We start from the raw sequence: 27,746 nt of genomic DNA on the forward strand, positions 1-27,746 counted from the left end.
GAAACTTTGAGAACCGAGATCAAGTCGGGGATCCGACAGCGTTAGACAGCGCATTTGTCTTCAATTGGCTTACCTTTGCCGAGCTTGCTCGCCCCCCCGATCATGGACGTACTTAAACGAAGCAAGCCACTGGTGTCCTGGTGCTGTAATAATTCACGCAAACTTGAATATTCTCTGCGGTGCTCTGCGTCGATTCTTCGGTTATACGCTATCCTTTGGCATAATGGCGCAGTCCTAATATCGGTGCTGCTCATGGCTGGAGACACTGTCACAGAGTGACAGCACTGACCACCGTGCGGATCCTGCAGGACTAAGGAGCTAATGAGCCCAGAGGTTACCGTGCCGTGCCGTGATGTGACGTGCGTCCTGCTGCCGGACAGGTGTTGCTTTACGTCCAGATGTGTGTGTGTGTGTGTGTGTGTGTGTGTGTGTGTGTGTGTGTGTGTGTGTGTTAAAGCCTGCAGTGTTACATTCCCTCCTCCATCGCACGATCGCTTAATGCTTTGTTTTTGTTTTTGTTTTTGTTTTTATTTTTATTTAAAAGGATCCCCATTAGCTGTGCCCTAAAGCAGAGCTAGTCTTCCTGGGGTCCACATTAAACAATACATTTAAAACATACAATTTAAAAACAAAAATCAAGAAGACAAAAACAAAACAAAACAACAAACCTTAAACTTACAGTACATATATATCATCATCCCCTAGCAAAAATATACATCAAACCTTCAAGACATGAAAATGTCCAGTATGTGTGTGTGTGTGTGTGTGTGTGTGTGTGTGTGTGTGTGTGTGTGTGCGCGTGCCTATGTATGTGCCTACATGTGCATATATGGTATCCTACAGGTATGATATTCCCAGGTGTTTCTTAATTTGCTTTTTAAATATTGATTTTTGTGTCAATTTAGTCATTGTCAGTGGTAAGGAATTCCATATTTTCATTGATCTATATTTGACTGTTTGCTTCAGAAAATTAGTGTTTGGTTTAGGAATTGAAAACCGACGCTCTGATGCTTGTCTAGTGATATGACTCTTGATTGTGTTTTAATTGATCGTACTGATATGATGCAAATTGGATTATAAAACCTTCCATATTGAAGATACAAGTGCACCATTCATTCTGTCCTCAACTTTTAACCATTGTAGACAGAGGTGCATGCTGTTGACACTTGTATTGACATTGGAGAACAAGGCGTGTCGCCTTGTTCTGAACCAACTGAAGTTTGCTTAGATCTTTTTTTAGTGGCATTTGCCCATACAATTTGGCAGTAGTCAAGCTGTGAGAGGACAATATTGTTTATTACCATTTTAGTTAATTCTGATGTAAGATATTTTCTGCATCGCCTTACCACTGCCAATGCCTTACCCATTCCGTTCATAACAGTGTCAGTGTGTTTTGACCAGGAAAGCTTATTATCAAGAAAAATGCCCAGGAGCTTAGTTTCCTTAACTTGCTGGATTGGTGTTTGATTTATAAAGAGATTTAGTTCTGGCTCTCTCCTGAGAGAATAATTTGAACCAAATACAATGCATTTCGTTTTGGTTGTATTGAGTATCAATTTGTTTTGAAAGACCCATTTCCCAACTATATCTAGCTCCTTGTTCAAGATGACATTTAGATCAGCAGATGTTGTTGCTGATGCACTGTAGTATCATCTGCATACATCGTTAATTTGGCCTCTTTCAGTAAGAGAGGTAAATCATTAGTAAATATAGTGTACATAAGTGGACCTAGGCAGCTTCCTTGAGGAATTCCACATTCTAAAGACATGCTATCTGAGTAATCACCATTAAAGAAAACTCTCTGCAATCTATTCCTCAAATAACTTTGCATCCAGGCTGTTGCAGATGCTTTAAATCCATTAGACTCCAGCTTTTTAAGAAGGAGATTGTTGTCAATTACATCAAAGGCTGCTGAAAAGTCTAATAGGGCTGCTCCACAGGTCATTTTATTATCTAAATCTCTGTACAGTCATCTGACATATGAACTAAAGCTGTGCATGTAGAATGTCCTTTTCTATAAGCGTGCTGGAAGTTTGTTATCAAATTATTTACTGAAAAATATTTTTGTATTTGGTTGAAAATTGCTCTCTCAAAGATCTTACTTATTGCTGGTAACAAACTTATGGGACGGCTGTTAGGGCCACTGAAGGATGTTTTCTTATCTTTAGGCAAAGGAATGACTTTTGCTTCTTTCCAAGCCTGTGGAAAGATAGATTGTATCAGGCTGGTATTCATTATGTGACATTTAGGGTTTGCTATATAATTAACAGCTATCCTAATTAGTTTATCATCTATATTATCAGTTCCTGATTGTTTGTCATTGCATGTTAACTTAATTAATTTTTCAACTGTTTCTGTTTTTAATTCACAGAATTCAAAATGGCATGTTTTATTTCTCATATATTTCTTTATGTTAGAAACTGATAAACTATTGTCGGTACCATGTGATAATTCCTTCCTTAATTTATATGCCTTACTTCTAAAATAATCATTCAAATAATTTGCAATTGCTTTGGGTTTAGTAATAAAGGTGCCTCCACAGTCAATATAGGTTGGTTGTGAAGATGACTTTCCACTCATTATATTATTCAGTGTGCTCCAAAGCTTTTTACTGTCATTCGTGGTTCTGTTTAACTGTAAAGCATAATATTGTTTCTTTTTCTTTTGGTTGGGCTTTGTAACATAATTCCTCAGTTTACAGTATTTCTGTCTATCATTTATATTTGTTCCCTTTCCTTTGCCTTATCCCTCAGAGACATATGGTCTTTTAGCTCTTTGTCGACCAATGGTGCTCTATAGGTTTTCACAGTCAGTTTTCTAACAGGTGCATGCTTGTCCATAACTGGTTGAAATTTTTCCAGAAATACTGATAGTGCTTTATCCGATTCCTTTTCATCATGAATATTTGACCAACATATGTTGCTAACATCCTCCAGGAAGGCTTCCTGAGAGAACCCCCTGTAGGATCTTTTGTACACAATTTCTGGTTTAGCATTGGGTACTTTACTTTTCCTTGCAATTGCTACTACATTATGATCGCTGCAACCTACTGGGACTGATACTGCCTCAGTGTAAGAATCATTTTCACTCAAAAAAATATGATCAATACAGGAGGAAGTGTTGATACCATTGTTATTGATATTTAATCTAGTTGGTTGTATTAACATTTGTTTCAAACAACAGGCATCAGTTATGGTAATCAGTTGTTGCTTTAAAGGACAACTGTGGGATAGCCAGTCGATATTTAAATCTCCAGTAAAAACAACTTCCATGTTCAATTCACACACTTTATCCAGATTCTTAGCCATAACCTCTAAATAATTACGATTTGAGTTTGGTGGCCTGTAGCAGCAGCCCAGTAAAATTGATTTAATGTGGGGCAAGTTAACCTGAAGCCACAATACCTCAATTTCCTTACACATGATATCCTCCCTAACTTTCACTGGAATATGATTTTGAACATAACAGGCAACTCCACCCCCATGCATATTTCTGTCCTTTCTGTATAGATTATATCCTTCTATGCTCAAAGCATCATCATCAAATGTCTCATCTAAATGGGTTTCAGATAGAGCAAGTATATGAATTGTGTTTGAATACAACAGATCAGCAATTTCATCTAATTTGTTCCTTAAACTACAAATATTCAGATGTGCAATTTTCAAAGTTTTCTTTGGAAAGAGAGCAGCAATTGACATGAGATATGAAATGTATTTTCACCATACCTTTACCTTTATATATTGTGTGTGTCTGTGCATATTGTCCCATTTCTTTCATTGATCACGTGTGTGTTTGTGTGTATTGTCCTTGTGGGTTCACATTCCTTATTCCTTAATGCTGTTTGTGGATGATGAGCTTGTCATATCTTAAAAAGGCAATGTCCCCTCTTTCTCTGGCAGCTTTCATTTTAGGCAGTAGCTCTTTTCTCTTCTGGCGAACTGAATCAGGATAGTCCTCATTTATATAAATGTTTGATTGTTTCAGCATTTTTGCTTTGCTCAAAATTGTGTCCCTGTCCTTGATTCTTAGAAACTTCACCATTAGAGGTCGAGGTCGTTGTCTACCATGGGTACCTTCTGTGGCTGTAGATGCTTTTCCGAGATGCTGAACTCTTTCAATCTCAATAGTGTGGGGATCCAGGTCCAGTTTCTCCTTGAAGAGAGTCAGCACCCTCTCCTCTGAATCCGACCATCTTTCATTTTCAGACTCAGGAATGCCATCAATAATCACATTGTGACATTTGGACTGACCATCTAAAATGTCCGCTTTGTTGTTTAATGCAATCACTGATTCAGCCAGCTTGTGTATATCCACTTCATTTGATTTACAGTTGGATGACAGACTAGTGCTGGCAGCTTTCAAGTCATCCACCTCCTTTTGTGTAAAATGGAGGCGGATTCTCAATTCCTGGAGCTCTTTCAACATAGCATCCATTCTTGTGTTTGTATTGTCCATAAGGGTGTGCACACAAACCTTAAAGTTGCTCTCCTGCTGTTGTAGCAGTTCTTTGTAGAAAGCTTCTTGTCGATCCAGTTGTTCACGCAGTTGTTCTTGTGAGATGTACTGACCATTTTATTTGTCCTCCTTCTTTCGACCAGCCATCTTGGAATCACTGAGGTCTGAGGCCTAGGTCAAGGCCTAGTTCAGCATATAACTTGCACCCAGAGCTGAATTTCTGGCCCAAATTAAATATGAAGTTTGAGTTTACTCCATATAATTCAATTACTGAGAGTAAACTAGAAATAGACCAGGGATTCAAAAGATATTAAATGGATAGAGTAGTTACTCTCACAGCAGGAACACAGCAGCAGCCAGCAGCGACATTAACATAAATTCAACGCTGGCTGCATGTTGGCTGCATGTTTTTCATGACTTTGCAATGTAGGAAAATCTCCCCAGCAACAGAGAGCCAGTGGCCATGTGATAATACACATTAGAAGAATAAAGTTATGAGCCACTCCATTGTTTTTTAGGAAACAGCAGTGTATCCATAGCGGAGACCAGGTGTGGTTGCAACACTTTTTGTCTCAACACCTATAACTCGCTGAATTTTCACTCAAACTCGCTGAACTTTCAATTTTAGGCACAAAGTCCCCATATACTTTTACTAGATGACAATGTTTCCAGCTTCTCCAACTCTATCACAGAACTAATGAACTGATGTCAAGTACAAGGAGTTCCATCACAACCTTCCCCACTACCCAACACATTCTTACTCTGCAACCATGGTCACTCACTGTTTTTTCTCTCTGACACCACTGGTGCCAAGGGGAAATTCAGCAGGACAACAACACAAGTTTAGGGGGCAGAAGTCTGAGTAGGGTGGATTGGGTCCAACAACCACGGACTTTCACTCCGGAGTTTGGTGTTTGCTACCTGTAAAATTGTAAAGACAAACCCTGTTTTTTTTCCTAAACACAATCAAGTGTGTGTTTTGACAAAAAAAAAAGTTGTTGAAAGAACAAAAGCATCAATTTGCGGTGTTGTACTGGGCCCTATTTCAGAAAGGAGGATTAGTGAAAACTCTGAGTATATTGAGCCTGAGATGATGGAAACTCTGAGTTTTCCGTTTCAGAAAGCCAGCTCAGTGAAACCCTGAGTCAGTTACTATGGCAACTTACTCCACGAAGCAAACCTGCTGGCTCGCAGGTTTGCTTCATCTAAGTAGCAGGTAGGAGAGACATGGCGTGTCATTTAGTGAAGTTGTGGACGTTGGGGCACAGTTTATACAGAGGCTGCTGCGTAAGGAGAAGATGATTAGACCCTGTTTGGATTTCTCCCCAGAGGAGTGTCTGTATGAAAGATACTGTTTGACCTCACAGTCTTTCATTTATCTTAACAATCTGTTCCACCCAGATATATCACATATTAGGCCTACATATTGTGGATTTACATTATCATCTGAGCAAATTAATGCATTGCCCTTTGATTCTTCGGCAGGGCAGTTTTCTGTATAACATCAGAGACACTGAACATATTAGAGAAACAGCGGTTTGTCGGGCCGCAAGAAAAGTGACTCTGGCTCTGAGAAGACTTTTGCCCGTTTTTTGTGGTTTTCCCTGGACATAAATCAGAATCAATTATCAAAGTATTTACAATGGAGCATCGATGACTTAGTGGATGGAGTGGATGTCCCGTGATCAGACGCCCAGCGCCTGATGCAGTGGCCGTGGGTTCAAACCCAGCCTGCAGCCTGTCGCTATGCGTCGTTCCCTCTCTCCCTCAACATTACGCTGTTTTGCCATTAGAGGCAACAAAAGCCCTAATAATAATAATAATAATAATCTTAAAAAAGAGGAATTCCACAGAACTGCAGGTTTGTCAGTGTTAATCAGAAATTAATCTACGTTACATGATGCAATGATTCATGAATGCTTTTCATATATTCAAAGATTTCGCAGTGTAACTGGCTCATTTACAGGACTAAACACCCCATAATAGCTCCATCTGAGCATAAAGGAGATTAGGCCTACGTGAATCAGAAGTCATTTCACAGCAGTTCAGCAATTCAATTAACCTCAGCCTAGAATGAAGGAAGTATAAGCAAAACTTTTACCAGTCTGTAGGCTACAACATTTTTGTGTTTGATTTTGAATTGATGCCCAGTGTGTTTGGGGTCCATCAGATTACAGCCGAATAAGATGATCCAGCAAATTTTATTAAAATAGGCTACACGAACTCTGTGTAATGTTTCTGTATTTTCTGTATATTAGACACATTAACACATCACATTGCATAACATCACTTCACATTACCTACTAACACACTCTGCAGTCTGTTCCCATCACACCTCATGCTGTTTAGCTGCAGCTGACGTGTTAGTTTTTTTTTTTTTTTCATTTTGCGGTCATTAAAATCTCAGACTCAGCTGGGACAAAAAAAGTGGCTTTCTGCTTTCGGCCACTGAATCACGTTAGTTGCACTCGGCGCGTTCACGGTGAGCACTCTTTCGGTGCTCACCGTGAACACGCCTCTCTCAGGCTGAACATACTCAGAGTTGATTGAACTAATGCTGATCAGCTTTACTGGAACTGAAAACTCAGAGTTTCTCAGCTCAGGCTCAGTCAACCCGTAGATCGGGATTAGGCTCAGAGTTTGTTGAGCCTGCTTCCTGAAATAGGGCCCTGATGTAGTGCATTTATTTTGAAAATGAAAAGGAGTAAGAATGTGTTGCATTCCGACCTTGCCATGTATCGACGTTTGGTCGTGGACTTTCCGTGTCAATATATGACATGCAAGGTACATGCATTTGTTATTGACATTCTGAGATGCCATGTCAACTTCAGTCTGTTACATGCATTGTCTGTTTACGAAATACACTTTCATTTTCATGTGAAATATAAAGTTTGTATACAGTGTCTTTCAAAATAAATACACTGTGTTGGTACAACACGGTGAATTTTTCCTACTTAAACAATGAACAGACACACGTGGTTGTGTTTAGGACAAAAGAACAGGGTTTGGCTTTACATTCATACAAGAAGCGAACACCAGCCTCCTGGGTGAAAGTCAGTGATCGTTGGATCCATAAAACACTTCTCCCTCACACCCTTCTTGGACTTTTCACCCCCTTATCTTACATTGTTTTCCGGCCATATTTCCTTCTGACACTGCTGGGTGGCATTATGCCAATGTGAAAGAACGGCTTTTCTCATTAGCGTCCGACGGGGAAGAAGCTTATGGGCTGAAATATGTGCCACCAGAAACTGAATATGAATCATTTATATTTGAATTTGAATTTCTAAACTTGAATAATTGCATTGAAAAACTGAATTTGAATCACATAATTTGAAATTGTATTGTTTAATTTGAATCATTGCATTGAAAACTGAATCTGAATAGTATAATTTGAAATTGAATTTATTTCTACATATCTTCACATTCAGTTCTCACAATTCAATTTCAGTTCTCAAAATTCAATTTCAATTTACTGTGACAGACATCCGGGTAGTTTAAGGATGAAGGAAGAGCAATCGAGCGCAGATACACAGGACTCCTCTTCGGCCAATCAGCACTTTTTGAGCATGTAGGAAGAAGCGCTCGCCTTGATCCATAGACCATAGACAATAGGCTCGTTCGAGATGAACTGCGCCTCGCCTGAAAAGTAGACAAGAGCAGGCGGCCGCAGCAGGGGGCGGTGACAAAAAGCTGCGGTGAAGTCAGGCAGTTTCCCGACAGTTTCCAGCAGCCTTCAGTCCGTACAGGAAGTCACAGACACACACATATCCTGTCTGGAATGATGTCAATTCATTAAAAAAAGTGATCAGACCCATATATCAGTTTGTTTTCCGTCTCCAGTTGTTTTAATTATGACATATTAATTTATTAAAATGCTTTACAGGTGATCTGTAGTTTATGTCCATGGTTTATCCTCCATTTGATATGAATTCTCCTGTAAATCAGCATCATATCAGTTTGACCTGTCCCCTCAACTTCACAGGCTGAATAAACTGTGTTTGACTATAAGGTTAATATTTTCAGAAAAAAAAAAATACAAGACAACAGCTTTCATTAAAGATCAGTCAGATCCAGTCAGGGCTTCACATCTGTACACCTTATTTTATGAATCCTCACATCCCACTGATCACAAGTCTCTGTGTTGCTAAATACTTCAATAATTAAACCGTCCAATATTAATATAGTACAGTAGACTCTGTATAGTTTATGATGAATGTAGGCCTATTTAGTCTCTGACAACTAAACTTCACCATCAGTCACACAACATGTTTTCTCTTCACAGAATAAACCTTCAGATCAGACAAATACAATCTTAATCTCTAAAATTCAACAAAAATGAAAAGTTTATCTAAAATGTCATATTGTTGAGTTGACATCTGAACCAATCAGCTGTTAGATCAGGTGAGAGCCAGGTGGTGCAGTCGGTGGAGAGCAACTGCAGCGCCTGGCTCTAAAAACTGTGGCCGCCTCGGTCTTGCGGTTTTATCGCCATCCACTTTTGTAAAACGTCAGAGCAATACTCAAGCTCGGCAGTTCGGACTTGTGGACTTGGCAAGTTTGGACTTGGAGAGTTGTGGAGAGTTGGTGGTTGGTGGAGTTTGTGGAGAGTTGGTGGTTACTGTGATCGTGAGCATTGGCGAGATGGAAATCAAAAATCAATAACGGACATGGATCGGAGAAGGCATCTTGGCGCAGTTATTGCAGCAGGACTGCTATACCTGCAGGCTGAGGAGGAGGCTGCCCAGCTGAGGAGGCAGATCCCAGAAAGACAGCGGAGAATGAGGATGAGACGTGCAATGCTTGCATGTCTGTTCGATAGGTTTGTCCAGTTGTGGACAAAGTACCCAGGAATATCACAACAAAGAACAAAAACTCAGTCACAAGTCAAAGTGCTGCATACCAAATCTGATTTAAGTAAAAGTATCTGGGTATTGTCAGCAAAATGTAGGACTACTTAAAATTAAAGTTAAAAGTACTCATTATGCAAAGTGACCCAATTTCAAGTGTTGTAATCATCATATGCATGAATATGTATTGAATATTAATCGATCAACGTCGGCTACATGTAAGCAGCATTTAAATGTCGTCATGGTAGAACTAATTTTAACACCTGTCACTGGTGTACTAGTCTGATCTATAACAACACACAGTAACTTGTAAATATGAAACAACAACATATAAAACAAACTATCTGAAAAGTAACTATAGCTATCAAATAAATGTAGCTTGAGTAGAATGTACAGTGTTTCCCTCTCAGTAAATGGAAATACCCAAAGTAGAAGTACATCAAATTTGTACTTAAGTACAGTAGCTACTTGAGTAAATATACTTAGTCACTGTCCATCACTGCATTTGTCTGATCATAATGCTTTCTGTCCACATTTTCATGGAGACTTGACAGTTGGTACACCTAGAAAAAACAACAGCAGTTTAATATTCAGTCTGACATTTTATTGAAGTGTTGAGTTGTAGATTGTGGTGCTGCTGAGCTGTACTGGATTACACTGACAGCAGTTTCTCATTTAGTCTGTCCTCATCAATATAAATGGATTAAACAGGTCAGATGTTCAGAGGAAAAGTTTATTCAGCCACACTTCAGACATCATGCAGGTATACAATTCATATCAGATAATCAATATTTAAAATGCTGTTGAATAAATACTACAATAAAGACAATCTTTAAATAGAATAAATAAATTACAATAAATTCTTAAAATCATTATTGAATGGTAAAAACGCATAGGCCTAAATAAGCAAAAGAATGCAAAGAACAATAACATGTTACAACATTTAATAATATAAAAATATATCTTATACTGAGACTGAATGTTGCCCATTAGACATTCCCCACACGGATTACATTTCATATTTAACCACTACAGAGATATCAGCCATGAATTTCAAAAGGACTACTTGAGAGAGGCTGCTCTCTGGGGCAGCCTGAGCGCTCATACACACGTTTATTATCTATGAGCGCTGACACCGCTAGATGACAGCGGTGTCAGCGCTCATAAACACATGAGGGTTGACACCGCTGTCATCTAGCGGACCTCAGTCACATTCAACTGGGCTCTATATTAAAACATCGACCACAGGTCTGACGTATAAACTACGCATGAAAACATTACGTTCTGTGACAAAACAACAGTAACATATCGGTATGGCTTACAATTGTGCCAGTTGTGTCATTTTCCGATGATTGTTGTGAAATGCATGCTGGGATACCTGGCTGTCTGAAGTCCACACAAGTCTGCTCCGATGCATCCCCGGTGAAATGGGTGTGGCGAGAACACATCCGGGAATTTGGACTGAACTTGGCCAGATGTGAACTTTGAATTGGAACAGTACTGGGGCTGTGACTGATGATGTGTCACAAGTCCACAAGAACACAAGTCCGCACAAGAACACATATTGAGAAACGGCTGAAGTCGGACACAAAACTAACCGGCATGCATTGTGCACCGATCGCCGGTGATCAAATCTGCGCAGGCCTGGCTTATCTCGAACGAACCTATATATGTAGATGCCGCATCGAGTGGGTTTGCCCACTGCTGCGATATATCAACGTCGCCGCCATATTGGATGTGGCAAGGCTGCGCCGTAAAGTAATACAAGTAAATGGACTTAATTTCATAAAGCATCTTTCTACAAAGAAATTTATGTTAATGCCTCTCGTTTATTCATTCACACACGCACTAATGTACTTGGGAAACAGGCACCAAAAACAATGTATTTGATCTTCTCAGATGACTAAGATAAGAACTTTATTGATCCCACACAGGAGTAATTCACATTACATCAACTATAGAGAACAAGGTAGTGCAGAAAAACAATACACAGTAGGCTATACATACATATATTTAAGCAATATCACACGAGAGGGAGTGATGTTATATTTATATCATCACGGCTGTGATTCGGTCATAGGCACGAGGCCGCAGGCACATTGGTAGTACACCTCCGAACCTATAGTGGCGCTGTGGCGCAGTACAAAGCCGGTGCATTCATTCATTGCAGGACGAAGAAGGGATGAAGAAAATTTCAAGACATCCGAGATAAAATGCATGTTTATTGAACAATAATGAATATACAAACACAAGGCAATCCCCCATTCACCTTCCTAACATCTGTGTTTATGAGGTGAGTACAATACATGTTTGATTTGAACATTTATGGAGACGTGAATCGGTCTAGACCGGGAACCCCAAACGAAAAACGGGTTAATTTCCAAGACATTCATGCAATAAACGTTCATGCAATGAAGGTCTGGGTCCAAGGCTACAGCTGAATAAATACCACAAATAGTAACACAACACTGCTTTGCTAGCTCAATCATGTTGTAACTAAGATAGCCGCTGGAAAGATATTTTTTCACGGACCATATATTGAGTTACTGAGTTTTTACAGACACCGCTAACGGGGCTACCAGCTAATGGTTAGCCTAGCTAATCTACGATAATCGTGTTAATGACAAAGCGTGCACACAGAGATAGTAACGTTTGTTCAATCATTGTGTTTATAGATTTTACAAACATCTGATTAGTCTACACGGTGATATAGTGACATGAAAAATGTGATATATATATATATAAATATATATATATATATATACAGCTAAACTCTGCTGGTTTTCTACCCGAAAGTATTTGTAAACAAGAGCATAGCTGGAAGTGAATGCTTGAAAAACATAGCAACAGTAACCAAGGGGGGCGGGGCTTAGCTAAGGATCATGTTATCCAATGACATTCCGTTTGGAGTCTCCACCTTTTTCCCCATTGTGCTGTGATTGGTTGCGATGAACTGAAACTCAGCCATATCAACTCACACCACCCGCTCCATAGCTCTGTTCTATACCTTCAAGTTGACGAGCGATTTCTGCCGGCTATTGAGACTGAAACAAATAGTTACTTTTCGCGGCTCTTTGCTGAGAAGAACACTTTCCCGGCCTTTTTGCTGAGAAAACCTTTTTTCACTATACACTACACACTCTAATTATTGACAATAATTGTTCTAAGTTTCGTGTTAATCCGAGCAACCAATGTTGAGATATAAAATACTTCAATTTAAAGAGCACCACCTGGTGGTCATCGCCTGACATTTTTCAGAGCCTCAGGGGCTCATGGGTAAGTAGTAAACTGAGTTCCATGTCATTCAAACACACCAATGTGGAGATATGCAACACTTTCTGTTTTGTACCAAATCTGCAGGAAGCTGCTATTTAATAACTTCAGTATTCTTTGTAATTTCAAAATTCTTTTAATAACTTTTTGTCAGAAGAGTCCACAAATGCTGTGTGCAAAGTTTCGTGCAAATCGGTGAAATTGCCTAGGAGGAGTTCGAAAAAGTAGGTTTGCAACATTTTCTTTACAATCCATTATACAGATCTTGTTATCAGTCACTTCATATAGTGAGGAATATGTATCTTACCACGTCTTAGGCTTGCATGTGTTTCTCCCTGTCTATCCACAATTGTAGTCCAGCTTTCAAGATGCAAATATCTCCATATTGTCCAGTTGACACTCCATCAAACTTTGTATGACCAGACCAGCCACTTCACCTTTGCGCACCCAGACAACAGTAGCCTAATTATGCATGCATTCCCAATCAAAAACCTGGCGATTACCACCAGGTGGCGCTCTTTAAATTGAAGTATTTTATATCTCAACATTGGTTGCTCGGATTAACACGAAACTTAGAGAATTATTGTCAATGCCCTCCTGAGGATATCTGACGAAGGAGTTACCAATCTGCCACTAGGTGGTGCTGTGGTGGCAGTCTAATATTTGGCATTGTGCCAACACCACAACACTTGTGGAAATGAAATTGGTAGGGGTGGTGTAGACTGGCCCCTGTAACTCGCACACCAAAAATGACCAGCAGGTGGCACTATTTTCAATGCAAAAGTGTTTTTGGCCCACAACTCCCATGTAACATGTCGAACGTTTTGAAATCTCAGTGTTCCCTGAATTCAGCTGAATTGTGTGATGTAAGGCACACCCACTTTTGCATTAAATTTCCATTTGCAAAATCGCGAACAATGATAAACCTACTATTTCGAACTCCTCCTAGGCGATTTGACTGATTTGCACCAAACTTTGCATGAAGCATCTGTGGACCCTCCTGACAAAAAGTTATTAAAAGAATTTTGATAGTCCAGAAAACGCCTAAAATATAAAATAACAAATTTCTGCACATTGTTTTCAAAACAGACAGTCTTTCATATCTTGACCAAATACAGTGGGATTACCACAACACTTGCGCTAATTGTGTTTCATGGCCCGATGAGGGTTTGTGCAAAATTCGGTGCAAATCGGCCAATAGGTGGCGTTCTGGTGGCAGTCTAATTAGTGTGAACGGAAGTAAATTGGAAAATCTTCAAATCCTCTTCAAAACTCATCGACTTTCAACCTCTTCTTGTCCCTCATACTTTGAGCTAGAGACACCATGTCAACTTTTAAAGAGTCAGAAGACCTTGAACTATTGGGCATGCATTCAGCTTCTACTTTTTGGAAAAATACATACGTGGGTTGGGTGCCTAACTGTATACTGGAAATGTAAGGAAGAGATAACGTTTATTTTTTATTTATTGTAGCTGACAAGACATCTAGGTGAACGATCCCGACGGCAGCATACCCTGACGCATGTGGACTGCGAGCGCCCATTCATCGCTGCTTGCAGCTTTAATTAGGGCCCAAGCACCTAGCGGTGCGAGGACCCGATTGAAATGCAAGGATTTTTTAGAATAAGAATAATAATAATAATTATTATTATTAGGGCCCGAGCACCTAGTGGTGCAAGGACCCTATTGAAATGCAAGGATTTTTTATTATTATTAGGGCCCGAGCACCTAGCAGTGCGAGGACCCAATTGAAAGGCAAGGATTTTTTATTATTAGCGCCCGAGCACCTAGCGGTGCGAGCTAGGTGCTACTTTATACATTCTTTGATGTCCCGCTTCTAGCAGGTTAATCAGACCCACCTCAAACTTGCTGGTCTAAGTCCTTAGACCTTGATGATGCTTAAAAATGAAGCTTTTTAGTTTTCATCAAATGCTGTCACCGTGGCGCCGCCTTGTTCGCCATCAAATCGATGTTGTTTTGAAGGGACAAGGGATGCTTGAAAACTCACCAAACGTGGCATACACATCACAGGTCACAAGTCCTATTGTCTGATGTGATTTTTGTGCTTTGATGCACCAAGATGGCTCAACAGCGCCCCCTAGAATATTTCAATTAAGCAGTATGTAAGCGTGACTACGTTGTGACCAAAAGTTATCACAGGATTTGCCGAATGTTGAATGGCGCGCCCGCTGCCGAGCGTTGAATCTTGAGGTCTCGCCATGAAAAACTGGCATAAATGGTCCAATCTCCACCAAACTTCACATGATTCATATTAGTCCCGCCCTCAACACATTCTCATTACCATATTGCCTGATAATGATAGCGCCACCTAGTGTCGAAAGGAAGTACTTCTTATCAGACACTTATCTTTGGATTAACCTGAAATTTCAACGCTGTGGTCTATATTTGATGTACACAAACATGACGTATCATTAGTGTCTACGCGCACTGCAGAGGGTTTACTTTTGATTGCTCGCCATGAAACAGGAAATTGCTTTAAATTTGGAGTAAATGGTCTGTTGTCCACCAAACTTGACATGATTCATATTTGTCCCACCCTGAACACATTTATATGACAATATTCCGTGATAGTCATAGCGCCACCTAGTGATGAAAGGAAATACTTATTACCAGACACTTTGGATTAACCTGAAATTTCAGTGCTGTGGTGTGTATTTGATGTACACAACATGACATATCATTAGTGTCAATACGTGCTGCAGAGGGTTTAATTTTGAGGTCTCGCCATGCAACAGGAAATTGCTATATTGTTGCCGTAAATGTTCTGACCTCCATCAAACTTCAGATGATTCATATTAGTTCTGCCCTGAAACCATTTATATGACCATATTTCCTGATACTCATAGTGTTAGCTAGTGGTGACAGGAAGTAGGTCTCAAATACTTATCTTTTGATTTATCTGAAAGTTAAATGCTGTGGTGTATATTTGATGTACAAAAACATGATGTATAATTAGTGCGCTCTGCAACTCCCTCAAGTGGAAAGAGGAAGTGATACAAAATATGAAATGTGTCATTCCAGCACTGTATCAAAGATATGCAAAGTCACTCCTGCATGCGATATCTAACTGACAGAAATGAACTGACACGTCAGAAGACGTCCTGCCAGCCTCCCTGAGTTGCATGAAGGTGCGAGGGCCCGTTCATCGCTGCTTGCAGCTTTAATTATTATTATTATTATTATTATTATTATTCCTCCAAATGAATTGCCTTTTTGGGAGGCTTAACATACCCGAAAACTTATGAAACTTTGCACACATCTCAGAACTGGTGAAAAATTTGATATTTTAAGGGTCTCGTGTGCGGGTTCCAAAAAATGGCTCAGTAGAGCCCCCTACAAAAGTTTGAGGAAACAGCCCCTGAAGCCAGTTTAACCTACATGTATGAAACTCGGCAGGCTCATGTAATACTCCAGTACCTACAAAAAAGCCTCTGGAGGCATGCTCTAAACCCAACAAGAAGTTGGCCATTTTGAATTTACTGTGCAAATTTGATGCATTTTTGGCCATTTCCAGGGGTCATAAATAAATGAACTTCTCCTAGAGATTTCATCCAGTTGACTTCAAACCTTGGTCTGCCCCATCCCAAGACCTTGAAGATGAAAAGTCATCAACAGCTTGAGTTTTCATCAATGCGTGTGACCGTGGGATGGCGTCAAAGTTAGGGGTCTCGCCACTAAACAGGAAGTAGTTTATAACTCCAGCAGACATGGTCCAATCTTGCCCAGACTTCACAGAATTCATGACAGTCCTGTCCTGAACACATCTACATGTCAATAATTAGAGATAAACATAGTGCCCCCTACTGGCAACATGAAATGTCATGTTTTAGACTTTAATGTACATCTCCGACAGAATTGACCAGATCCATCTCAAACTTGGTGAAAAAAGCAATAAGACGTTGATGACGCTTTATTGTGGAAACTGTGAGTTTTCGTTGAAGGGCGTGGCCATGGCCTGGCGGCAAACTTTGATGTTTCGCTGTGATGATAAACGTTGCTGTAACTTGACTCCATATAGGAATATCTTGCCAAAACTTCACACATATGATGACAGTCCAGCCCTGAACACATCTACAGAGGAATTTTGAATCACGGCCATAGCGCCACCTACTAGCAACAGAAAGCTACTTTATACATTCTTTGATGTCCCGCTTCTGGCAGGTTAATCAGACCCACCTCAAACTTGCTGGTCTATGTCCTTAGACCTTGATGATGCTTAAAAATGAAGTTTTTGAGTTGTCATCAAACGCTGTCACCATGGCGCCGCCTTGTTCGCCACCAAACACAATGTTGTTTTGAAGGGACAAGGGATGCTTGAAAACTCACCAAACATGGTATACACATCACAGGTCACAAGTCCTGTTGTCTGATGTGATTTTTGTGTTTTGATGCACCAAGATGGCTCAACAGCGCCCCCTAGAATATTTCAATTAAGCAGCCCCCAAAGCTGGTTTGACCTGAATGTATGAAACTTGGTAGGCACCTGTAACACTCTATTACGTAAAAAAAAGCCTCTTGGAGCCATGCTCCAAACCCAACAGGAAGTCTGCCATTTTGAATTTACTTGTGCCACTTTTGTGCATTTTTGCCCATTTCCAGGGCTTGTAAATTAACGAACTTGTCCTACAGATTTAATCAGATTGGCTCCAAACTTGGTGTATGGAAGCGCGACTATGTTGTGACCAAAAGTTATCACAGGATTTGCCCAATGTTGAATGGTGTGTCCGCTGCTGAGCGTTGAGTCTTGAGGTCTCGCAATGAAAAACGAAATTGTTGTAGCTCTGTCATAAATGGTCCAATCTCCACCAAACTTCACATGATTCATATTAGTCCCACCCTGAACACATTTTCATTACCATATTTCCTGATAATCATAGTGCCACCTAGTGTCGAAAGGAAGTACTTCTTATCAGACACTTATCTTTGGATTAACCTGAAATTTCAGTGCTGTGGTCCATATTTGATGTTCACAAACATATCATTAGTGTGTACGTGTGCTGCAGAGGGTTTAATTTTGATGTCTCGCCATGAAACAGGAAATTGCTATAAATTTGGAGTAAATGGTCCGTTGTCCACCAAACTTGACGTGATTCATATTTGTCCCACCCTGAACACATTCATATGACAATATTCCGTGATAGTCATAGCGCCACCTAGTGGTGAAAGGAAGTACTTCTTACCAGACACTTATCTTTGGATTAACCTGAAATTTCAGTGCTGTGGCCTATATTTGATGTACACAAATGTGACATATCATTAGTGTGTACGCGCGCTGCAGAGGGTTTACTTTTGATGTCTCGCCATGAAACAGGAAATTGCTATAAATTTGGAGTAAATGGTCCGTTGTCCACCAAACTTTACATGATTCATATTTGTCCCACCCTGAACACATTCATATGACAATATTCCGTGATAGTCATAGCGCCACCTAGTGGTGAAAGGAAGTACTTCTTACCAGACACTTATCTTTGGATTCACCTGAAATTTCAGTGCTGTGGTCTATCTTTGATGTACACAAACGTGACATATCATTAGTGTGTACACGCGCTGCAGAGGGTTTACTTTTGATGTCTCGCCATGAAACAGGAAATTGCTATAAATTTGGAGTAAATGGTCTGTTGTCCACCAAACCTGACATGATTCATATTTGTCCCACCCTGAACACATTTATATGACAATATTCCGTGATAGTCATAGCGCCACCTAGTGGTGAAAGGAAGTACTTCTTACCAGACACTTATCTTTGGATTAACCTGAAATTTCAGTACTGTGGTGTGTATTTGATGTACACAAACATGACATATCATTAGTGTCTATGCGTGCTGCAGAGAGTTTAATTTTGATGTCTTGCCATGCAACAGAAAATTGCTATATTTTTGCCATAAATGTTCTGATCTCCATCAAACTTCAGACGATTCATATTAGTCCTGCCCTGAAAACATTTATATGACCATATTTCCTGATACTCTTAGGCTACGTTCAGACTGCAGTTGCAAGTGACATGAATCCGATTTTTTCACTCAAATGTGACCCATATCTGATTTACTTTTGACAGTGTGAACAGCACAAGTCACATTGAATCTGACATTTTCGAATCAGATTCAGGCCACTTTCAAATATGGTACTGAATCTGATACATATCGGATTTTTTTGAATGCGACCGCAGTCTGAACAGCCAGGTCGCATTGAATGCGACTTTGACGTCATTATGACCCACACTGCCTGTTTTGTAAATAAAGTTGATTGAAAAAAAAGTGTCCTAGGCGGGGAGAGTAGGCGGGAGCGGAACAGAATGAAAACAAACATGGAGGACAGCATGGATGCAGGCGGCCAGTGGAGAGATAGCGAGGTTTTAGACCTCATAGGTATTTGGGGGGACACCTCGGTCCAAGCAAAACTTGAAGGTTCTTACTGTAACAGGTCTGTTTTTGAAGAAATTTCTAAAGAAATGTCCGAACGGGGCCATAGAAGGACCTGGTTGCAGTGCCAGCGCAAAGTGAAAAGCCTGAAGGCTAAATATAAAGAGGCTAAAGATTCAAACCAACGTAGCGGCCGTGGTCGTGCCACTTGCCCGTTTTATGAAGAGCTGGAACGTATTTTAGGAGACAAGCCGAGCGTTCAGCCACTGGAACTGCTAGATAGCTCTGTGGCTGTAACCGAAGACGAGCCTGAAACTCCAGAGAGTGAAACAAGTTCAGCTGGCACAGACGCCGACACAGGTAAGCCAACAAAACAACTACAGATATGCAGTGAATTTGCTCCCAAAATACATTTGTGAAAATGTTGTATAGGTCACTGAAAAAAAATCTAATCTCTGACATTGTGGCATCGTAATCTGATGTGTTTCTTTGCCCTAGGAGAGTCACTCCTCTCTACATCCTGTGTGTCTGGTGACGCCTCATCACCTCAGCAGAGTACAGAGACCTGTGAGAAGGCCACAGCAGCCACCAAGTCATCTGAAAGTAAGTAACAATAACAGTAATAATGGTTGTGATCAGGTGCTTTGTATGCTACTGCATTTAACACTGTTTGCTTCAGGGCTGCAGCAAATTGATAGTCATAGATTATCAGTTGCTGAGTCAGTAATCAATTAGATAATAACTGATATGTCTGCATTAAGTCATGGTAAAATGGAAATAAATAGATTTGAATTCAGTAATGTGAATACTGTATTATTTTTTATGGATGGATCTGTATCCACCATGCAGTTAAAGGTGTCACAGAAATCTTAACTTTAATCTAATTTAATTTTTGCACGACTGAGCAACACAGGAAATCATTCCTGCCTGTGGCCATCAAACTGTATAACTCCTCCCTCTGAATGGCCCTTGGACTTTTTCACTCCCTGTCAACTGACTTAATACAATAACCAAGTGCAATAAGCAACAGTGTAATTACTTGTGCAATAATTCAACTTAATATCCACTGTTATAGATTTATTTGTCATTTAACTTATTTTTGAATCACAATGCACATTCTGTACACCCTAATTCAGTATATATGTATAATAACAAGCCTGTACAATCTCAGAATACTACTGTTCAAAGCACCTTTACTGCATAAAGCACCTTTACTGTATATACTCTTTTATCTATTTTTTCAGTATATATTTTGTTTTATATTCATATATTTTGTTTTATATTCATATTTTATTTTATTTTATTTTTATTTTTTCTCTTCTAAGTGCACTGAATGTTAAATTTCTTCTGTTTCTTATTTCTTCTATTCTTGTAAGGAGCACCTGCAACGAAAACAATTTCCCCTCGGGGATCAATAAAGTATTTCTGATTCTGATTCTGATTCTAATCATGCCTACCCTCTACTACTTACCTTTTACAAAATACTAATACAAAATGATTGTTTCTGTTTCTTGCAGCTAAATCTTCCAAGAGCAGAAAAAGAAAGACAAAAATGGAGACAGCACTTGAAGTCTTTGCTGAAAAGATTGGGAGCACTTTCAACAAGGATGACACCGAGCTTCAGTTGAAGATGCAAGCAGCACAGCATGCACATGAAATCAGAATGTTCACATTGTTCAGTCAGTTTATGGAAAGGTCACATCACTATCCACATCCACCTAATTACCAGGCACCAGTACAGCCTCCAAAAGCACAACCGCCACCAGTACAGCCTCCTTCAATGCAGCCATCACACCTCTACAACCAAATACAACCACTACCTCAACACTCCCACAGCAGTTTTACTCAGCCCCCTCCATTCCACATGGCTTCACCTCAGCCTTTGCCATTTAGCCATGAGACACCAAACCACCCCTTTTCCTTCTTGCAAGGGCTATCACAACCTCTGCCATTCAACCAGTCTCCTGCACACACTCCAGATTCTGCTCCACCCTTCAACTCCACCTGTCAGGTTTCAGCACACCCACCATTCAGCAGACCTTCAGGTGATGAGGAAAGCTAAATCATTCAACATGTCTTGACAAACAGGGTTCCTTATTTATCTGTATTACTGTTATGACGTTGTTATGTCATGTGTTAAAGGTCCAGGACTGATTCAGTTTAAGTTTGCATTTAGAATTGGACACACAACATGTTTACTTTACTAGACTATTTCTTCTCTTCCAACGAGTGTAGTGTCCAGGACTTTTATTTCATTCTTGCACAGGACAAACCTGACACCTTATGTTTTACACTACTTTCTTTAATTCCATATTTGGAGAATGATATTATCAACAGTAAACCTCCTGGACTAATTCAGTTAAAAAAATGTCAGCCAATTTTCATTTAGAGTTGTACACACAACATATTTACCCTTTATGGAAGACTATTGTTCCCTTCCAACGATTTGAGAAATGGACAATTTAAGCAAGTGTAGTATCCAGGATTTTTATTTCATTCTCGCACATTGTTGCACAGGACAAACCTGACATCTTGTGTTTTGCACTACATGTACTTTATTTAATTTAATATTTGGAGAATGTTATTATCAACAGTAAAATAAAGTTACTATTTTTGACAAAGAAAAGTCACCTGGTTCTTATGTTCTTCCAAAACCATTTAAATGTGAGGGTGAATAGTGAGTGCTGATATAGTTCAACGCTGGCTGTAGAAGAGTTCTGTCAAGGCCTCCCTGACTCTTGCTGGGTGAGCAGTATCTTGTGCTCCTCCATCTGCTGTTCTTTCATCCCATGGTGCAGCTTGAGCAGGTTCTTCATATGCTTCACCATGTTTCTCACATATGTTGTGGAGTGTACAACATGCACTTATGATGGTGGGGACAGAGGAAATGTCCACATCCAGGCGCTTACCGAGGCACCTCCATCGCCCCTTAAGTCGCCCAAAGGCACATTCAACTGTCATTCTTGCCCTGCTGTGTTGCTCGTTGAAATATCTTTGCTGATCTGTCAGAGCCCCGGAGTCCGTGTATCCTTTGAGCAGCCAGGTTCGCAGGGGGTATGCAGGATCACCAAGCAGCATTATTGGGACTTGGACGCCATTGATCTCTTCAGTGTCCTAAGATAAGAGAAACATGATATCATAACATTGTCATAATATTGTGACCACCTGCTTGATTAAATGCAATTCAAAAGGATACCCCTTAATCAAATTTAACTTCAATATAGGTTGACAAGAATGCATATTTTTATGGCCCATTATTTGTGATCACAAACTGCAATATTAGAGTAACATTGTGTCTTGTCGTAAAAAGAAAAAGTGGTGACTGAGGTAAAAACCGCTGGAAAAAGCTCCCCTCTCTCTGCCATTGTGTAGATCCTGGAGTTCTTGAGAACCCTGGCGTCGTGAACGCTTCCAGGCCATCCAGTGTAGATGTTGGTGAAACTGATGAGAGAACATGTAATGAGTTGAGCATCCATAACTTGCAAAATAATGCAAAGAATTGCCAGGTGGTAGTTACATTGCTAGTGCACTGTGATCAGGGTTAGTAACTGATAACCTTTACTCAGGTTACTGTGTTTGCATAGCTTCTATATATACTTGTACATTTCAATTAACTTATGAAAATGTGATTTCACTGGTGATAAATTTATTTTCCTGCAGAAAAAAGTTCCTTTATACCACATTGATGTTGTCAGTTAATATTACAATTAGTTGTTAAGGCATGAAAAACATGTTTTTCATAATTTACAGTGGTTTTACTTGAATAGAGTGGTGGATTTACTTTAGTCCCTTCTTAATGTCCATAACCTAGAGAGACAATCATCAGCCACATGTGTGAAATATTGTGAAATATATGTGTGAAACAACAACTGGAATTGTACTTAAGTGCAGTGCTTGTGTAAATATACTGTAAATAGGTATTTTATCACTGTACACATCTCTTTCATGTAGGTCTCATGATTACAACACTGTCTACTTTTAATGAATATCAATATTGAGATAAAGGCAAGATAAAAAAAAAAACAGACTATTTCCAATATTGGCTTACCAGAACTGGTGATCAACAACGCCTTGTAGGATGACAGAGTGCCAGCCTTTACGGTTGAAATAGTCAACATGATTTTCTTCAGGTGCAATTATGGGGATGTGACTCCTGTCGATCGCCCAGCACACTGGGGGAACCCCCACCTCTGTCTGAAGCCCTGCAGCACCTCCTGGAGATCGTCTCCCTGGGGTAGTTTAATGTAGTCAGGCATGAGGACATGATGAACAGCTTTGCAAAAGTCATGGACAATAGAACAAACGGAGGACTTGGCGATGCCAAACAGGTTGGCCAAGGTGCGGTAACCCGTCCCTGTTGCTAACCAATATAGCCCCACTCCTACTCGCTTTCTCAAGGAGATGGATCTCCTGAACGACGTATCTCGCCTCGACAGTCTCGAGGACAGGCGCTGACAAATGTAGTGAAAGGTATTCCTCGACATTCTGAAGTTCTGGAAGAAATCCTGATCTGTGAAACCAGTCACATCCCGATCCCACCACTCCTGGCTCCGACAGCGCATCCACATACTCCTCTGTACGGATGTTGCAGCCATTGCTCCGCACAAAGCCATCATTAAAACATTGATTTTCTTTCTCCTCTTCTTCCTTATCCATAGCGCCCGCTCACAAATTTGCCGGCTGCCGCCAAACATTGTTTTTAACATAAGACCATAAAGTCCTGTTGCCGCTGCCATGTTCGCTTCCGTAAACACAGTTGTGCGCGTGATGTCATCAACTATGAACTGCGCATGCGGGTCAGTTCAGGAGCGTGAGCTGTTCACACATCAGTCCGTAGATAGGCCACATTTTAAAATGTAATGTGAACAGCCAAACAAAAAATCGGATTTGGGCAATAAATCGGAACTGGGCATTAAGGCCTGCAGTCTGAACGTAGCCATAGTGTTAGCTAGTGGTGACAGGAAGTAGGTCTCAAACACTTATCTTTTGATTTATCTCAAAGTTAAATGCTGTGGCGTATATTTGATGTATAAAAACATGATGTATAATTATATGCCAAGTCACTCCTGCATGCGATGTGTAACTTTGCTGAAATGCGACGTGGGCATATCTTTCCAAAACTTCTCACATGAGATGACAGTCCCACCCTGAAAACATCTTAAGAGGAATTTTGAATCACCGTCATAGTACCACCTACTGGCAACAGAAGTTACTTTCTTCATTCTATGATGTTGTTTGAAGCTCTTGATTGCGTGGCCGTGGCAGGGCGAATTTTAGTCTCTTAAAATAACACAGGAAGCTGTAACTTAACTTCATAGTGTACAATCTGCTTCCAACTTCACATGCTGCATGACTGGTCAAGCCTTAAGAGACCTACATGTCAATTTATAATTATTCATAAAGTGCCACCTACTTGCAGCAAAAAATCACAGCTCCATTTTTAGCACACATAGCAACAACAAGAATCTTCTGGCTGATCTCTGAGGGCAGTGTTGCACTGTTTATAGATGTGAAGCACTGCATGTTTGATATACCTGGAATGTGCAAAAGTTGATCATAAAATAAATGCTGCATCATTTAGAAAGTGACATTTAGTGGAGCAAGGTTTCAGGAAGTTTTACACCTCAATGTTACAATGAATAATCAAATAATAATTTGTTGGAATCACAAGTCTTATTAAAATACATTGATTTTTTTTTTTGCCAGCAATTTGCTGATACTACAATGTTTGTCATCAAGTTTACATCAGTACCTTCTGTGTATTTTATGTAGTTTAATTTAAAAATTGTTACTTGAATCATATCACAATTCACAAACAGTCTCATGACGTAACTTTAGTCATTCTCCAGCACCAAATTGTGAACAAGCAAGTGTTAATGTGAAATAGGTCATCCTAGCACCCTCACTCTGGTCAGACACTATCTCTTAATTTATCTATTTTACATCAAAAGCTGACCTCAAAATTCTGATGAATCTGATGATGTAAGAATTGTGTGTTATCATCAAATGCCATTGATGTGGTGAGCCCACCATTTTTCATGTTTGGCCATAAAACACAAAGTTATGGTCAAAATGGCCCCAATTTCTCCTGCTTCTTTACAGTCCTGGCCTGAACACATCTACATGCCAATAATTATTTATAATTATAGCACCATCTACAGGAAACATGAAATGACATTGTTTAGATCATTATTTTTAAATTAAATTCAACTTTATTTATCAAGCTCAGTATCACAAATCATAGTTTCCCTTAGAGGGCTTCTCAGCATACATCCCTCTGTCCTTGGACCCTCACAGCAGAAACAGAAAAACTCCCCCAAAAACCTTTCATGGAGAAAAAAAATGGTAGAAATCTCAGGAAGAGCAACTGAGGAGAGATCTCTCTTCCAGGACAGAGACAAGCGTGTGCACAGAACAGAACAACATTATAAATTTACAGTAATCCATGTGACAAAATGATACATAAAAACAGGGAGAGACAGAAACAAACAAAGAGGATAGAGACAGAAAGCGATGCATGGGAAACACTAATGACAATAGTTACAAGAACAATGATAATAATAATAATGGTATTTTGGTAGTATATATGAGTAAATATCAATATATGACTGTGTGTATGTGAAATAATAATCATATGTGTATAATAATAGTAATAGAAGTATGACAATAATAATAGCAGCAGCAGCTGGCATCAGGCAGGAGCACCACAGCAGTGTAACCAACAACCCATGATCCAGATGTAGCTGCGAGTCAAAGGAACCTGCGAGACAGTGGAGCACAAAGGCTCCGGAGAAGAAGCCCAGTTAGTGACATGCAGAAATAGGACATGAATGTTAGCAAATGAAGAAGAACCAACTTTTATGTACTTGTGCTACTCCCAGCAAGTTCACCAGATCCATTTCTCATGCTTCATTACAGACCTGGCCTGAGAACATCTACATGCCAATAATTACTTATAGTTATAGCGCCACTTAGTGGCAACAGGAAATAATATTGTTTAGATTTTAAATTTACTAGTCCCAACAGTTTCATCAGATCCACCTCAGATATGGTCAGAAAATTCTTAACATGTTGATGATGCTTTATTATGAAAATTTCTACTAGTGAAACAATGTTGCTGCGGTATGGCAGCCATTTAGTATTTGCCCATTTAACAGGAAGTTGTTGTAACTTGTGTACATTGTGCAATACCCCTCTAATTTCTCATGCTTTATGACAGTCCTGCTTTTTTACGCTACATGGAAGGGAAAGCAAAACCTGCATTAGCAACAGCATATGAGAGGCAGCATTTTTTTTTTTTTTTTTGTTGAACAAATGTGGATCATTTTCTTTACTGCAGCTTTGAATCAATGATACATGCAGGAAATGAAACCTTTTTATTTTTTATAAATATGAACCTCACAATAAAGAACATGCAAGAACCTGGAAAAGAAACAACATGAATACAGTATGCTGTCAACAATATATACAGAATAAAAAACAAATTAAATTATGGTGACGTCAAATTTCTGCCTCCAATGCCAACCAAACCTAAACACAGGAATTACATCTACAGCTGTTACAAGTCTACAGTTAATCTTCTTCATCACTGTTAATACATCGACTCGCAAAACTACATACAATCCCCTCGTGATCGCTGAAATATGTTGGCAACACTGTTGATTCTACATCATAACGTGTTGTTTTCACATACACGTGATCAATTAATGTGCCTTTTTCAGTAGAGGGTTGTTCCACAACTTGAACATACCCTTCATCTGTAATATATTTGCAGATTGTTGATGATTTACAAATGTCATCACTGAAATCTCCCATAATGGCAACTGTGTTACTTAGTGGATCTAGCCAATCAAGTGGCTTGCCTAAATATTCTTTGAACAAAGACATGAGATATGATGGAGGTCTGTAAATCACTGCTATGACTATGCTGTAAGTCAGGCACTCATACACTAAACATTCTAAATTGACATCTGGTACTTTAAGGATATTGTACGTCAGACTGTCTGCACTATACATGCCAACACCTCCATGCTGTTGGGCTTGCAAAGCAGCCAATGTCGGGTTGTTGCTGCTGTACGATGAGCTTCGAGGACAGCTATCAAATGCATAGCCACTTATGTTTACTGACTCAAATGAGAAAGTAGCAGGTAGCCATGTTTCTGTAACAGCTATACAGTTAAGCTGCAAGTGCTGCGTGCACAAAGCCAAATCTGTCATGTCGCGTCAAACTTTGCACATTCATCAAAAACACAGTAAAACTGTGTTTGTGCACTTCCTGTCCTTTATTTTGGATAGACCGATACATCAGCCGGCCAATATATTGGGCCGATAGTTTTTTACTTGTATCAGCATCGGCCGATACGCGTGTGGGTTCACGGATTTATTTTTCCCTGGCATGATTTACAGACAGGCATCCACAGGCAGCTCTGTGTTGCCGGAAGACCCTGCAGCGCACATGCAGCGAATCCTACTGTGTACAGTAGTTGTTGTTTTATTTATGCTTCAGCTTAAATATTTGTTTATTTTATAAAGACATTACTGGAAGATTTAATGAGCACTGAACTCTTTTTTTATTTGAATGTATAATAATAATAATAATAATAATAATAATCTACCTGTTCTACCTCAACTTTCCATCTTATTTTAGTATTTTTTACTGTTCAATAACAGTAAAAGTAACTATGCAACACATTTTCCTGATATTTCCTTGTACTCATGTTCTTAACTTTCTGCCTATGAAACACATTTTCCTGATATTTCCTTGTACTCAGGTTCTTAACTTTCTGCCT

The 27,746-nt window shown here is 39.7% G+C and overlaps 3 protein-coding genes across 4 annotated transcripts in view; 1 reads left to right on the forward strand and 2 right to left on the reverse strand.

Annotated features, from left to right (window-relative positions):
• The window catches only part of LOC125895897 (artemin), a 59,558-nt gene extending 59,270 nt beyond the window's left edge, over positions 1-288 (reverse strand). Inside the window, exon 1 of the mRNA XM_049588096.1 lies at positions 74-288. Coding sequence (XP_049444053.1) covers positions 74-254 — 181 coding nt within the window. The 5' untranslated portion in view covers positions 255-288. The remainder of the gene's footprint in view (positions 1-73) is intronic.
• An 18,695-nt stretch (positions 289-18,983) lies between these two features.
• LOC125895894 (bromodomain-containing protein 4-like) lies at positions 18,984-21,138 on the forward strand. The gene is made up of 3 exons (XM_049588088.1): positions 18,984-19,317; positions 19,456-19,560; positions 20,475-21,138. The coding sequence occupies exons 1-3, from the start codon at positions 19,047-19,049 to the stop codon at positions 21,017-21,019; spliced, it is 921 nt and encodes a 306-aa protein (XP_049444045.1). The 5' UTR covers positions 18,984-19,046; the 3' UTR covers positions 21,020-21,138.
• A 305-nt stretch (positions 21,139-21,443) lies between these two features.
• On the reverse strand, positions 21,444-23,715 carry LOC125895901 (uncharacterized). Of its 2 annotated transcripts, XR_007450222.1 has the most exons (3): positions 23,006-23,715; positions 22,293-22,398; positions 21,444-22,071 (listed from the first exon to the last, which is right to left on the reverse strand). XR_007450222.1 is itself a non-coding variant. In XM_049588102.1 (2 exons), exons 1-2 carry the CDS (start codon positions 22,431-22,433, stop codon positions 21,652-21,654), a joined length of 561 nt encoding a protein of 186 aa, XP_049444059.1. In that variant the 5' UTR covers positions 22,434-22,992; the 3' UTR covers positions 21,444-21,651. The 2 variants fall into 2 exon arrangements, 1 of the variants encoding a protein (XP_049444059.1); XM_049588102.1 differs by lacking the exon at positions 23,006-23,715 and having other exon boundaries at positions 22,293-22,992.
• Positions 23,716-27,746: the final 4,031 nt, after the last annotated feature.

The sequence above is a fragment of the Epinephelus fuscoguttatus genome, linkage group LG10, assembly GCF_011397635.1.
Source record: "Epinephelus fuscoguttatus linkage group LG10, E.fuscoguttatus.final_Chr_v1".
Classification (NCBI taxonomy): domain Eukaryota; kingdom Metazoa; phylum Chordata; class Actinopteri; order Perciformes; family Serranidae; genus Epinephelus; species Epinephelus fuscoguttatus.

Bases quoted from the DNA above. Each gene is read 5' to 3' on its own strand.
- LOC125895901 (XM_049588102.1), bottom strand. From the start codon at position 22,433: ATGGATGCTCAACTCATTACATGTTCTCTCATCAGTTTCACCAACATC. The intron at 22,072-22,292 runs GTTTTTACCTCA...CTCTTATCTTAG, and splicing joins GAGGGGAGCTTTTTCCAGCG to GACACTGAAGAGATCAATGG.
- LOC125895894 (XM_049588088.1), top strand. From the start codon at position 19,047: ATGTCCGAACGGGGCCATAGAAGGACCTGGTTGCAGTGCCAGCGCAAA. The intron at 19,318-19,455 runs GTAAGCCAACAA...TCTTTGCCCTAG, and splicing joins TGGCACAGACGCCGACACAG to GAGAGTCACTCCTCTCTACA. The intron at 19,561-20,474 runs GTAAGTAACAAT...TGTTTCTTGCAG, and splicing joins AGCCACCAAGTCATCTGAAA to CTAAATCTTCCAAGAGCAGA.